This window comes from Aulostomus chinensis, chromosome 5 (assembly GCF_037954235.1).
Source record: "Aulostomus chinensis isolate RoL2024-O1b breed Wild chromosome 5, RoL_Achi_v1.0, whole genome shotgun sequence".
Lineage (NCBI taxonomy): Eukaryota > Metazoa > Chordata > Actinopteri > Syngnathiformes > Aulostomidae > Aulostomus > Aulostomus chinensis.
The window spans coordinates 24,122,347-24,136,913 of record NC_141324.1 but is presented as its reverse complement, the minus strand read 5'-3'; the positions used below and the strand labels follow the sequence as shown (position 1 = coordinate 24,136,913).

The following is a 14,567-nucleotide window of genomic DNA, read 5'->3' as shown; positions in this document are numbered from 1 at the left end:
TGTTGTGGAAGTAATATCATGTGCAAAAAAGAAAAAAAAAAAAGCTCAATGGAAGTGATTAACAAGCAAATAAAACAGCTGGCCACGACAAGAGCCAGTTCATCCAGGGAGAGTCATTCCAGTCCAAGAAAACTGACTGCACAGGAAGTGTTTTTGTACCAATACAGTTTATTTTTTCAATAGTTTGCTAAAACGTACAAAACAGTCAACAGTCCAAATACGTGATTTTGGAATAAAAGAAATATCTACCATTACCAGTATCTTTATTCAGTAAGAAATAAAATTATCATGTAGTTTCAACAATTGTATTATCTTTGACTTTAGAAGTGAGTGATGAATATAAACTTTAGAAAAGTAATCTTCAAAACTAAGAACAGGCTGATTAAACTGCAGCATTACAGAGAATTAACTGCCACGATGTGGCCCTGAACTGTTTTTTTTTTTTTTTTTAATAAGACAAAGTAGGAAAAATACATTTTAAATTTTATTTTATTCACACACACGCTTTGCCACTCAGATTCATTGGATTTGACGAGAGCGATGTTGCATCACCATCTTCTTCATGTCCCGGTCAGGTGATATGTCACCCATCTGAAGCTCATGTCCTGGACCAGCTGTGGGATCATACTGGTGCCTGCAACAGAGGATTTGGCCGATAGTCAAAGTAGTGGTGGTGAAGCAGTCATGAGAGGTTTGTCCTTGTTTACGTCTCGCATTTTCCAACAGCAGCAATGAATTAGGATCTGTACCTGTTTCTATTTTATGATTAGTTTTGGTTAGAGACAACTGTTACAAGTCGGTGCAGGAACTCATTCGTTCGACAGTGGTTATGAACTCACTTTTTGAGGTGATCCTCAATGGCCTTGCGTTCATACACAGAGCCATAAACTGTTTTCACAGGGTCAACAAACATCTTTTTGGTGAGAGGGCAGATCAGATGTTGGGGTATGAATTGTGGCACAGGTTCCACCAGTTGCTTCAAGAAGGAAAAAGAAGAAGACACCAATTAATACAAGACAGTTGGCCTAAAAACTAACAGACAAGGAATCAGGCAGATGGTAGACAGCACACTGGGAGATAAGCGGATGAGAGCAGTATAATTAAGCAATGTAACCTTTAATATGGGCAGTGTTGCTAACATATATACTTTGCAAACTAAGCGATACCACGTCACCATAGCAACTGTCAGTGCTGTCCAGAAAGTGCTGTTCATCCGCCTGAATCCGCGTATAATACGCCTAAACCTTGGAAAGAAACTAGTCCGCTCACCTTCTCCATGTCATCCAGAGAGTTCCCTGCACTTTCCTCGGTGTGTCTTTTGGCTTCTTGTTTGTACGTCTCAGAGCTGGACAGGAATTCCTCGGCTAAAATACTGCAGACGGGAAAAGTGCAATCAAGTCAACAGCGTACAAAACCATCAATTCAACACTTCTGACAGTTTTTAAAACCACATTTGTCAGAAGGTGAATGTTTATCATATTGTGGCATCGTTTTCCAAGAAAAAAACAAAACAAGACAATGTGGAAAGACATCATCCAATATGGCTCCCATAAGAAGTTGGCAATAGCAACCAAATATGAGAGAGATCCTGTTCAGACAACAATGAAAAGCTTCAGTGGAACAGGTCTTGAGCATCAGTCACAGGGACAGAAACGTCCTCATGATCCAACCTGTCCAGAGGATCGTCAGGCTCAGGGATGATGAGAAGGCCGTACACGGCGTTGAAGATCTCCCTCATGGTGATGTGGGCGTTGTAGTTGCGGTCAAATATGTTGTGGCAGATTCTGCCCACATTGTTGACATTGCAGTGGTATATCTGGCACGTTAAGAAAACCTCCACAACACAAATGCACAGTGAGTACGTTTACAAGCGCACTAATATACTGCCGGTTTTTCAAGATACGTTACCCGATTACTCGTGTTGTTACATAAACATGAAAGTTCGACGGCCTTTTTGTGAGACATCTGATAAACACACGTGTCTTTGCCCCATCTTTATTGTATTTCTTCAGCGCATGTCTCCAAACAAATCACAAATACATGTTTTGAATCCGCGCGGGTCGATGCGAGAAAGTGGTTGTTGGTCAAATGTAAACAAGGAGCAGCAGCAGGTTACTGTAATAAACTGGGATATTCCCAGGGATCATACTATTATGTGCACGTAAACACACTCAGTACCTGTAATCACCAATGTTGCTATCATTATAATAACCTTTTTGGTAATAACCACCAAAAAAAACAAACCCAAAAGCTTTTCAGATGCTTATAGCTTGAAAGGTTACTGGTGTGACGAATCGCACAAGAGGAGGCTTTACTGGATATTCGGGACCGAACTGGCAGAACAGCTCAAACACTCCTTTCTCGTAAGGTGTGTCAGGAGGACCTTGCATGAGAATCTTCCAGAAGGCTGAAATAGTTAGAAAAATAACTTTTAAGCCAGTAAAAGCACAAATGTACATTTTTGGTTTGCATTTACCCCTTTTTCTTCCTCAAATGAAAAGACATCCGAGACTCCAGTTAAAAGCAACCAAGACCCCAATGGCTGACATCATCAATTCTTCCTTTAAGGTGTACATAGTGTACAGTATATATTGTATTTATCTTCTAATAAAATCTTTAACATGGATGGTGTTGCACATTTTTTAAAATAAACAGCTATTTCACCAATAACTGCAGCATTTTCCTCCATGAAGACGAGTAAAAACAGGACATGCCACTTACTGAAGTCTGATTCTGACGGAAAGACTCTGAAGAAAGGATGTGGGTCACAGTGCAGATTCTTCAGCTCCTCCATGATTCGTTTGTCCATCTCCATGAAAGACCATTTCTTGGACTCTTGAATCTTCTTTTTCAGAGCACTATTATGAAGGAGAAACAACACTACATGAAATGCATATTTCTGAAGATGGCGTTTGTGTTCTCATAGCATCACCGTGTTAAGGGAATCTACTATGTTCAGTATGGGCAATTTTCCTTCTTGACCAAGTTCCTGGATCGGTGTCCTGAGGATGGTTGCTGCTGTCACTCACCACTCTGTCACTGTCACTTTGCTGTTTATCTGGCTTGGCAGAGACACTTCCGGACATTCCTCGTAGCCATGAGTTTCAAAGATGCCTGTTAATGCGGACTGTAAAAACGTGGGCGGTTTAATGACACGGTGTCAATGTTACATGTTTACATGCTGGTGTTTCTCGTGTTACTGTGGCGTTTCACCTCACTGATGGAAGACGGGTCTAGTTTTTTCTTGGGTTTCCTCAACTCCAAAGAGAGAACAGTCTCAATCTCAAATAGCTTCAGACCCTCTTTGGTGGACTTCGGTTTGAAACAGCAACCACCTGCATGCAATGACGAAATAGGGAGGACGGACTCATCAATAATACATAAAAGACTGAAGCATACATTGATTTGCAAATATAGTTTAAGCCATCAAGAGCTGTTATTCTCTAACGGCTAACGTTAGAGGTCACTGCGTGGCAGTGGTGTTCTCCAGAAGAGAGGAAATGTGTCAAGGAGTTTCACGAGATTCTTTTTTTCCTACAGAGGATTTCTACTACAAGCACATTATGACATTGACCCCGTATCCAGCTATTTTAGCAAATGTCATTTAGAAAAGGCCATTTATCTAAAAAGGTCTGACTGCAGTTTGGCATTTCCTAATTAGATTTTGCAAGTCAGTGGAAGCCCTACCTGTTGCATTGCTGATTCCATGCAGCATATTGTTCTCCACATTTCCCAGAAGGATTGAATCCACTATGATGTTCGATTTCAACAGTTTAACTGCGACAGCAACTGGCTCCACGGAGGATCTACCACATCAGGAACATCGATCACTATCATTATGCCAGATGGCCTCCAAATACCTATTTACAATTTGAAGTTTAAAGTTCATATTCTTTAATTAACAACAACAACAACAAGTTATAGGACCTGAAGTTTCTCCATTTCTTTCTCTGGAGTAAAAAGTGTAAATACACAAACAAATAAGTGCAGGTTTCCAAAGGGCTAAAATAAAAAAGAATAGGCATCAACTTGCAAACAGAAGGAAATGTACCCAGCGTCATTTCCATCAGTGAGACAGATGATGCGAAGTCTACACTCCGGAAACCTCGTCTTGACCTTTTCTAGCTCGGAGGCTCCGCGTCTCAGGGCATCGTAGAGCAGAGTACATCCGCTTGCCTCCAAGCTGCGTATGTGTAACTAGGAATGGACAACAAAGTTTACATTTCCATCAAGCTAAACCATAGCCTCTTTGAAAACCTTAAAATAAATGTCTTCAGGGCCACTGCCAGGTCTTTAATCAAATACAGCCCTGATGCATTCAAAGCCGCAGACATGAAGCAGGTAAAGTTACGTAAATTCACCTTGAAATTCTCCAAATTTTCGGTGAATGTGTGGAGAGTTTTCACCATGGAATCAAACTTGACAAGGCCAATGACGTGATGAAAATTGTAGGCCATGCTCCTCGTTGCAAAGTTGTCAAACAGCTCTTTGACTGCGTTGATTTTCTTTATTTCAGCATTGCCATCAGCACTTTCATAGCACTCTTCTTCCATGGAGGAGCTTGTATCTATTAACACCTGACAAAAATAACAGAAAAACAATTCGATTTTGTATTGGGACTACCGGTACTCTCATAAATTAAACAGAAATTCCCTTAAAGTCATAAATGGTTTCTCAAATTCTTTGCAAAATAAACAATATATACAGAGTAATCACTGCAATACTTATACTGATTACTGGTTACAACTGTATAGAGCACACAATGTCTAGTGTATCTTATCAATTTTCTGTCCACAGTTTTGTGTAGATTTTACTTTCATCTTTGCGTGGTAACGGGTAAACCTGGTACAGCAGGACTAAACTTATGAGGTGCATGATAATGGAAGAAAAAGAAAAAAAATTAACTTTTGCCTTGCAAACCCCGTCTTAAAAAAAAAAAAAAAAAAAAAAAAAGCAGACACAGTAGCACGTTTTACCAGTATCGCCTCTTTTGGAGTCCGAGTGGTGACAAATGTGCGCTCATCTCTTTGGTCGCCAGTCCTGCATGGAATGTCAATATTTGAATAGCCAACAAATCTTTGGTACAACAACACTTAAACGCATCTTTGCATTTGGCGATTAGTCGGGTTACCTCTGTGGGTCCTTTACTCTATTTCAAAGTTATAGTGCATCACACATTGTAATATAAATAAACAGCCTTTACATTCAAGCCTTTGGAGAAGTCCTGACAATGCTCACTAAGTTCATGGCTGTCCGTTAAATCTCTGCATTTCACAACATATCGAGTCTGTGAATGTGGCTTCACTCCCATGATGCTGGGAGGATGCACTCTGAGCCCGTTGTGTGGGCACGGGTAATACGTACCAGCTGACCCGGCCTCTTCGGGTTAGCGCTCTAATGATTTGAATGTGGACAAATGACTGAACTGTGCAGCTCTTCCACAACTTTCAAATGCTATCAGACCAAATGGATCAGATTCTGACGGTGATACATGTCATTTCATGGGTCTGTGCCACAGCTAAAACGACTTCCACTGTTTTACAGCCGCAGCAGTGAAGATGGAGTAGATTACAACGTGGATTAGGATGGAATGTTCAACACTCGCTTAAAAACACGATTGGAGGGGCTCAAAACACAGAGATAGGAGCTCACAAAATAACTGAACATCACACTAAATTTCAGTGGACAACCTTATTGTTTGGCAACAGTTTCAGCAAAAGAGAAACAGACAATGTGTTCTGATTGTGGTCCCATCCTTGATTTAAGAGGAAATAATGTAAATTTCACTTTCCACTGGGACACGGAGAAAAGGAAAAAGGTTCATTCTTTGGATGAAAGCAGAATTAAATTCAACTCCACCATTTAGCCTATCGCCTTTCTTGACACAATCCACATTGGTTATTTCTAAGATGCGGTGGGCTTCAGTCACTCACCTGGCAGCCAGTAAATTCAAATCCACAGTTTGTGTTTTGCCACTCAGACAATCATACACTATGATCATGTCACCAGATCCTTTGTCTTTATGGAGATACACGCCAAGATTATCTAAAAAAGAGAGATGCATTAAACACACACAAATAATAATAATGATAATAATAATAAGAGTAACAAAGTCCCTATAACTGTCCCTTAGTTTATTCTAAGCCACTTAACATTGACTTAGAATAAAGAAAATGTTTTCTTCCGCAACAGGGAGTTTGATGAAAGGTGTGACGCCCTAGTCTAGGCTCGATGTTTCAGAACTTACTAAAACCAATGAAAAACAGGAGCTTAAATTTCGAATGTGTGAAAACATTTACAGTAAAAATACATATTGAATCTTCACGGAAGTTCTTGCCTAGCAGACATTTATATTCAACAATCCCTGATTACATCTGTAAGCTCAACATGGAGGTCTGTTTTAGAGGACGGCTCAGAATAAGAATCACAATCACAATCTTATCTTATCCAGAATCACTTTATTCGCGAGGTTGAAAAAACAACAACATGGCATTGCTCACTGAACAGGGAAGGGAAGACAGCGAGTTTTCCCCTTAAGCTATGTCTGTAAAACAGGCACGATTGGGATCACTATGGCCCTCTGTGACCACCTCACATTCCTCGTAACTAAATCCTCCGACCCGAGTGAGCCTTTGACACAGCAGACTGCTGCAGGAGTTTCTTTCTTCTTCTTTCTGTACAATATTTGCAGGCAAGAGCGTGAGCCTCTTGAGGTAACAATGTAGTTCAAACACACAGGAGGTAGCACCCACCCAGAGAGGGTTTAAAAGGAATACCTTCACTGAGTGCGACTAGCTGTTTCTCAGTCAGTCCAAGATCCTTCAGGCACAGGGGTGGGGTGATGTTGAGATAACCGAAAGATTTCAGTTCTTCCACCATCGTTCCGAAAGTCACCTGAATGTTGACTTGAAAGCTGTCATTCAATTGTAAAAGTCAAGTGTTAAAAAAAAAGAAAAAAAAAAGGCTTAAATGTTGAGCAAAACTTCGACTCTACAATTGAGGAAATATGCAGTCTATGCAGCCTGGCCCAGTCAAAGTAGCAGGAGCAAACCACAAGTATCTTTTATGAGGTTTTGTTTGTATGACTTGATTTAACGTGAGCGTGTCTCACGTTGCCACACAAGTAGTGATGTAATGGATGCACGTCAATCAATCAGCAACTGCGACAACTTGGAAAACATTTCAGCTCAGTATATTTCCACTACAACGGGGGAAATGAACAAAATATAAACTTGCTTTTTCCTTTTCTGATTAAAATTTTTTCCTCTGAGCAAATTGACTCCTATCCCGAATGTATTGATAAAGAAAAAAAAAATTAAAGTAACTTCAGTAAATAAAGATATTCTTTCGAATATTTATTCAGGTGCAGCAAATTACAGAATTAAGCAAACGCATCCCCCGGTAAACTCTCTCAAGCTGTCTGTTGTTTGAACTACACACTACACTCTCATTTCTTTGTCTGCTTCCTCCAACAGACAGTTGGAGCAGCCTCTCCGCCATGTTGTCACCAAAGGCAGCGGGACAACGCAGATGTCAGAGCACAGCGGTAAGTTCCCATGGCAACTCTTTCCTCCAAGACTGCTGGATTTTCCAGATCATTCTTTAAAACTCCCAATTGAAGAATTTCATGACAGCAGAATAACAAAAGGTAAAATTAAAAAAAAAGACATGATACATACTTCTGAATGGTCGTCTTGTCATGATGGATCCACAGAGGATATTTTTTGACGGTCGGTGGCAAGCTGAGCAAAATTATTTCGATGTCTCTGGCTCTCTGTAATGATTTTTCTTGCAAGCTCATGTCGGTGCAGTTAGGAACTTTCTCTCCATCTACACAGAATCATAAAGAAAACAATATTTTGATAAAAAAAATAAAATTCTGCACCAGTCTCAGAGGGTGCTTGCAGAAGTGTGCGGTGAGGAACCTTGCAGAGGCAGCGCAAAACAGGTGAAGTTGGTTTTGGGAGCTCCATTCAGAAACAGTCACACATTGTTTGTCTTATGAGTGAAGTCGCTTTCCTTACAGCAGCTTGAACACTTTTGTGATCTTCCCATTACCTTTGATTTTCTGAAGAACATCTGATCGTTCAAAGACACTTGGTACTCCAGGTACCCTGACTGGTTCACAGAAGCGCTTGCCATCTTCAGACACCAGACTGATTGGTGCGTAGTCCTCATTGTTCGATTTTGGCTGTTTCTGTCAATAGGTGGTGGCAGCAGGGGTCACTTCAGTGAGAATCTCGTCAATCAAGTATCAGCCATTACCTTGAGATTATCTCTACCCACAGATAAAGACCCTTCCAAAGCCCGTATCAGTTCAACTCCAATACCTTGACTTCTGAGAGGAGATGTGCCCAGCAGTACAATGAATTCTCAAAGACATCCAGGTCCTCAATGACTTTTTCTCCTCTTTGAGTTCCAAGTTGAGGCAGCAGCTCTCTGAAGAGATTGTACAAACCTTCGAAAACAGCGATCTACGAAAAAGTAAGGTAAGGTTTAGAGACGAAACTTACAAATATAGATTAGGTGCAGCTTCCTATACAGAAAAACATTGCTGAGGAACTAATTCACGCTCTCAGATCAAGCAGACTACACCACTGTGTTGCTCTTTTCACTGGCCTCCCAAAGAAAGCTACCGAGAAACCTCAGCTCAATCAAAACTGTAGCTCAGTAGTCAATAAGAACCAAAAGGAAGGGACACATTCGTCCAGTTTTAGCTGCTCTTCACTGGCTTCCTGGAACATTCAGAATAGACTCTAAGCTCCGCCTCCTCCTCCCCACATATAAAGTCCAAGCTACATTGCTAACGCCCTCGTCAGCAATGTGCCACCAAGAACACTGCGATCATCTACTGTTGGAATATTCTGCTGTTCTTGGATATGACATCACAATCCCTCTGGAAAAATACTCAATCCAGAGAGCACAACAAATATGACATTTAAACAACTTCGTGGGAAAACTAATATATTCAAAATACTGTAACACACTAAATATCAAGGCTGCCGTACACCACCTGAAATGGTTTACCTTCTGGTTCCTGGTCATCATTTCATTCCTGCACAGTAACTGGTGCAAACTTTGGGTGAGGGGGCTGCATCCAGTTAGTTCTCGTATGTAGGCAATCAGTTGATTATTTTCCATTTTGGATCGGCGAGATTTCTTTAAAAAGAAAAGAAAAGAAAAGAAAAAGAGCTTGGGCTTACAACAGGTTGGTTGTACTAGACAAGGTGGAGTTGCATCAGCAACACTATTGCTAGATGTGCCACCTCGCACCAGACTGCTGAATCAGTTTCAGCAACTGGCAAAGGTATTAATTTGAGTTACTCGTGACTTTGGTGTCGCGTCAAATCGACAAACGTGGTGATGATTACAGTGTACGTCTGCATTCCATATGTAGATGATGAAGAGAAGGGTCATATGAGAACAGTATTTTTGAACAGCTTACAATTATATAGAGTGACGACAGCAACACACTGATCCCTTTCTGGGTTTGCTTCACGCAGGGCACAACATCATCGACGAAGAACGTCTCATTTTGCGGGGTCTCATCAGGAAAGGTGGACAACGAAAAGAAAACTCTGGACCCTTCAGACAATCCACAACTTTTCAGTGTGTCACTGCTGCAATATTGACCACTGCAAAAACAGCATACAAAAGAACAGCACGTGGTAAGTAAGGGAAAAGCCAAATCAGGCCAGCATTTTGTCGTAATCTTGAATTACTTGCAATGGAGGACATGTCTGGGGATTCCACTTTCTTCTGCCAGCTTGAGTCTCAGACTTGTAATTGTGTCACTTTCCAAGTTCACCCACACCTCAAAGTCTCCCTGCAATGTTTCAACATGTCGTTTCAAAGAATACAGCATGTAAGCATGAAGCAGAACAGGAAGTCACACTAATGCTCGCCGTGATCAACGGCGACACCATCAGAGTATGGAGCGTGCCACAATTGGCTTTAAGAGAGTGTAAATGTCCTTTTAATGTCGGTTTTTTTCCACTTGGGACACTTAAAACCTCACAATTCAGAGTTCAAATATGTAATAAAACCCACTAATCCCACACACATTTGTTCCATCTTATAGAGCCTGTTCATTGTACTCTGGACAATTGTGTGCACCACACCTGAGAGGTTCTTAAAGGTCGCTTGGAAACGAAACATTACCGGGCACTATGCCAACTACCAAGATCACTTAGAGGAGAGTTGTCAATGATTGTGACTGGCTCGGTTCAATCAGCAGCGTGGAGGAAAATTACACTTCTCCTCTGTTCCAGGTAAACATACATTCAGTCACTCAAAAATGTCCCGTATGTTCAGGATGGCCAGAACATTCCTGGTTCAAGCCCAAGGTCAGCAGCCCAGATCAGTTCAGCTATTAGCCTGTGCCCCCTCCCCAACATCTAAGGATAGTGAGATGAGGAAGGTCACTGCTGCTCCTTAAATCTTCACACCTTCATGATAGGATTGCATTGTCACTGAACAAAGGTGAACCGGCATGTTGTAAAGCAATGTTTAGACTCCTTTTAAGGAAGAATACTGATAGGGAGGAGGAAGGTTTAAAGTCTCCAGTGGGTCAGGGTGTGTCAGAACTGGTTTTGTATTTGCATGCTATGAGATGAACTGGGAATCCTGTTGCCTGAGCCCAGCTACATCAACTAACTCCTCATAAGATGTCCAGACTCTTTGCTTTCATTTCATCACTGCCTCGAAGAGTTCAGCAAATTTCCATAAAATTGCAGCGTGTGCAATAGGAAGAAGGCAGTGAGCCAGCTAGGGAAATCTCCACACAACCAGCCTAAACAGGGCTCCCTTGAGACTGAAGACCAGACCCTTTAAACCGAGAGATCGTCTGGAGACACCCGTACAGCAGATCTAACAATACAGACATGTCACAAGGTTAGTCAATGGCTTCATGCCCATGATGTTTAAAACTCCCACCTTGAGCATGATGTGGCATCGAATGGCATCCTCTCCACAGGTGTCACCCACTTCTGGCTTGGACATTTGAGGAGCCTGTTTCAAGTTTTCAAGTGGAGTAAATATGGCGTAGATCTCAGTTCCACTCTGAATGTGTCTGTCTTTCAACGACCCTATTAGATGAGAAAAATACAAGTGAAAAACTACACTGTGGAGAAAACACAGTAAGAAATGAGGTAATAAAGGCAGCAAGGTTCAGCTAAATTACTACCCGAAGCTGCATTGTGGCTCAGGTTGAGATCATTATTGCCAAATGAGCACGCAGGCAAAATTCTAGACTGCAGACAGGATACAGAAATCCTACTAATTCAAATTAGGTGTTAACAGAGAGGTCAGCATACAGGCACCATATCGAGAGCCAATGTTTCTAACTGAACGTATGGTTGAGAATGAAATAATGACGTTTAATAATGTGCTTTAGACTAAACATTGTAGTGGATTGGGTGCTCTCGACCCTTAACACCACAACAAGGCTGTTTTCACCTGAATATTACTAATAAGTGGATTTTTATGAGGCGTCTTAAATGAGACACCTCCGATTTGTAAGTGTCTGTCGGTTACCTGAGAAGAAGCATCGGTTGTATCTTGAAATGGTTCGAGTCGATCGAAATTTAGCCTCTAAAGATGCGTCACATGGGTAGCCAGCGCACAGTACCAGTACAAAGGTGAAATCTGAGCTAGGCTTCAATGGGATTAACAGGACACTGCTGAAACTGCACTAATTAACAGATATCAACCTGATAACTGGTACTGCATAAAGTCACAGATGAGTGTCTGCATCCCGCATGACGCAAACCATTAACTTTTTAACCAGTTACAATGTGAACGTCAGGTTTAATGGTCAACCAGTTAGTGTGGACACCCCTACGCCTGACCTCCATCTTCATAGACCTGGAAGTTACATGCTGGCTTTGAAATGCACTGCTGGCACAAACCTCACTTTTCAAAAAGTCTCCAGGTTCACTTACATGTGTTGAAGAAGGGATCATCAGTCAAGGGCAACCCGTTAGTTAAGAAGAGACACACTCCTCTGGAATTGTCAACATGTTCCAGATGACAGATGCGCAACATCAGATCTTCGAGTGTGTTCTGTGCTGGATCCATATCTGAAAGTCGAAAGAATCAAACGTCATCCATGCTGCTTTAGCGGTGAGGCTACAACTGAAAATTAAGTTTGTTCATTCATATTATGGTTTCAATTGATCAATCCCCCCCTCAAACAGGCACCAATTCATGTTCTCCAAGTAACTGTAGTCAATTAAATGTTGACAGCAATCTAACCAAACACTAACCTGCTCATTTACTGGATGATCAACAAGTTAATAACATTAACAGGCCACAAAATCTACAATTCTCTTACCAGAGATAACTTTGGGTTGAGGACATTTGGGGAACGTGTAGTGCAGAGAGAAGCTCTCCACTGACTTCTGGACAGTTTGAACTTGGGGGGTTTGACCTCCCAACCTGAAAGCCATGTCTTTCAATGTTCTAAGAAGATTCTTCTCCACGGGTGTCACAGTTTGAACCTGGGGGGTCTGACCTTCGAGTCTTTGAATCATGTCTTTCATTTGTGAAAAACGATTCTTTTCCATTTGACTTAAACCTAGAAAAAAAAAAGAGGCTTATGTTAACTTCAAGACATCAGATCTATTAAAGCCCCCGTGCGGGATCCTTCCCTGCTCCATGTTGGAGAATTTCAGTGGAAAGTGGATATTTAGTTGGAAAAACTGATATTTATTTAATCAACTTTTTTTCTTTGCATATGGAGAAACCAAAAAAAACCCCCAAAACACAACCCAAATTGGATCAACTCTCAATTTTTTTTTTTTTTTACCATATACACTCATCATACAACAGCGTTTAATATTCTACTTAAATGTTTTGTGTCTTCATAGGCAGAAAATGTTTAATTTGGTGACTCGGAGTATAAATTGAAAAGCGCATACATCAACACTTAGTCTTAGTTTTCAGTCTAAACGCTGCTGTGCAACCCAGAATTGTTAGGACCAACTGTCACTTGTGATGCCTCCCCCCTCCAATTTCTTTTCATTTATGTGCACAGCATCCACAATCTTACCTAAATTGGTTAGATCCTCTTCAGTCACACTATCCAGGAAGTCTCTCTGATCTTTGACACCCAACTGAAGAAACTGGTTGTAGAATGAGTCGAGTCTGAAACGCTGAAGCAGGCTGAATACTGTATCCATCTGGATAAAAACATCAGGAGATTGTTTACCAGGCCCCAGGATGGGTGGGATTTGTTCACTCTGAAATACTACATTACCTTGCTGTGTTGGAACAGGTAGCCGTGTGTTTGTGTGTGTTAGGCCAGCTGTGAAGAGGTATAGTGCACAGCCACACAGGTAAGACCCTGCAGATAAGAGATGGGAGAGATTACATGACATTGTACACAATGTGGTTGTTGCTCATCACTCTCTTCTGACAGTAGGTGGCAGTCGCTACCTACTGTAGAATTCACTTTTTTTTTTTGCACTAAAATGAACAAAAAAAAACTTTACTGTTATGTTGTAAGATTGTGTTTATTTTGAAATATGCCTATGATCTGACATCTCGTTCAAGTTTTTTTTTTTTTTCAAGTGGTCTTCGGTCAGTAGTGTAATACTGTCTGTTGTTCACCCCTTTCCTTCAGAAACGTTTTTACTCAAATCTGCAGAATAGCAGGCACCCATGGGCCTGATCTGGGACGCTTTCGCTTTCGTTACACAACACCGCGGATGTGGGTCACAGATGTAAATCTAATTTAAGCAAAAGCTGATATAAAATATAAGACAATAAAATCATTTAACAGTGGGAAAGGACACAGTCTTACCTTGGACGTGTCGCCGCAGTCTGGAGAACAGCTGTTTAAGTTTCGGTTTCTCTGTTTTTGGAGGAGTGACTCCGAGGAGAGGAAACGAAAACAAAAACTAGAGAAATAATTGGGTGTCAAGAATATGGAACTCAAATACTAGAACCACATTGTTCTGCCACACAAAAAAAAGTTTAGAGAATAAATACCAGCATCGGTTACAGACAAAAGAGGATATAGGGGACAGTGATGTTACAGTGTCGGCGGTTCCATGATTTGGCCACAAGAGGGCTCTGGTGTCCGCTGCAGCTCAGCTAATAGTCAACTACTGTATATCTGCTACATACATTCATGCCTGGAGCATTTCAATGAAAAAGGAATTGTTTTTTTGTCTTTAAATAGCATCAATGTCACTACAACTGAAAACCAATATCAGTACATGTAGGGCACGCCACCTTGAAACAGTCCACAAGGTGCTGCTGTGTGAAATAGCTGACACGTTACCTTTCAGTTGTATCAGTTGCCTTTTGATTTCAACTTCTTTTAATGGAAAGTACACAAGTTTAGAGCATTCACACGTTCATGTTTTCGCTTTACAAACTCATCTTGTCACGTTTTCAAGAACTCAAATTCATTTATTTCTTTAGGAAAACTAAGGCAAATCTGAAACTGATACTTTTTCTCCAGCAATATTGAGAAACAATGTAATTCATCATTTTCAAAATTAGGGCTGAGCAACTTTATCGATTCTGTGATATATATCGATATTTTATTTCCCCAGAGT

The 14,567-nt window shown here is 41.0% G+C and overlaps 1 protein-coding gene across 2 annotated transcripts; it reads right to left on the bottom strand.

The window, feature by feature from the left end:
• Positions 1 to 162: 162 nt before the first annotated feature.
• Positions 163 to 14,220, bottom strand: LOC147261828 (uncharacterized). 2 transcript variants are annotated; one of them, XM_086204046.1, is made up of 26 exons: positions 13,805 to 14,194; positions 13,259 to 13,345; positions 13,052 to 13,181; positions 12,335 to 12,577; positions 11,943 to 12,080; positions 10,936 to 11,087; positions 9,723 to 9,826; positions 9,446 to 9,635; positions 9,028 to 9,159; positions 8,331 to 8,474; positions 8,059 to 8,197; positions 7,680 to 7,830; positions 6,777 to 6,913; positions 5,934 to 6,045; positions 4,977 to 5,040; positions 4,362 to 4,577; positions 4,052 to 4,197; positions 3,688 to 3,806; positions 3,214 to 3,335; positions 3,030 to 3,127; positions 2,722 to 2,858; positions 2,283 to 2,407; positions 1,671 to 1,816; positions 1,270 to 1,372; positions 840 to 976; positions 163 to 634 (listed from the first exon to the last, which is right to left on the bottom strand). In XM_086204046.1, the coding sequence occupies exons 3-26, from the start codon at positions 13,179 to 13,181 to the stop codon at positions 520 to 522; spliced, it is 3,300 nt and encodes a 1,099-aa protein (XP_086060172.1). In that variant the 5' UTR covers positions 13,259 to 13,345; positions 13,805 to 14,194; the 3' UTR covers positions 163 to 519. The 2 variants fall into 2 exon arrangements, 1 of the variants encoding a protein (XP_086060172.1); XR_015115868.1 differs by lacking the exons at positions 163 to 634; positions 1,671 to 1,816; positions 2,283 to 2,407 and having other exon boundaries at positions 951 to 976; positions 13,805 to 14,220.
• Between the last annotated feature and the right edge of the window lie 347 nt (positions 14,221 to 14,567).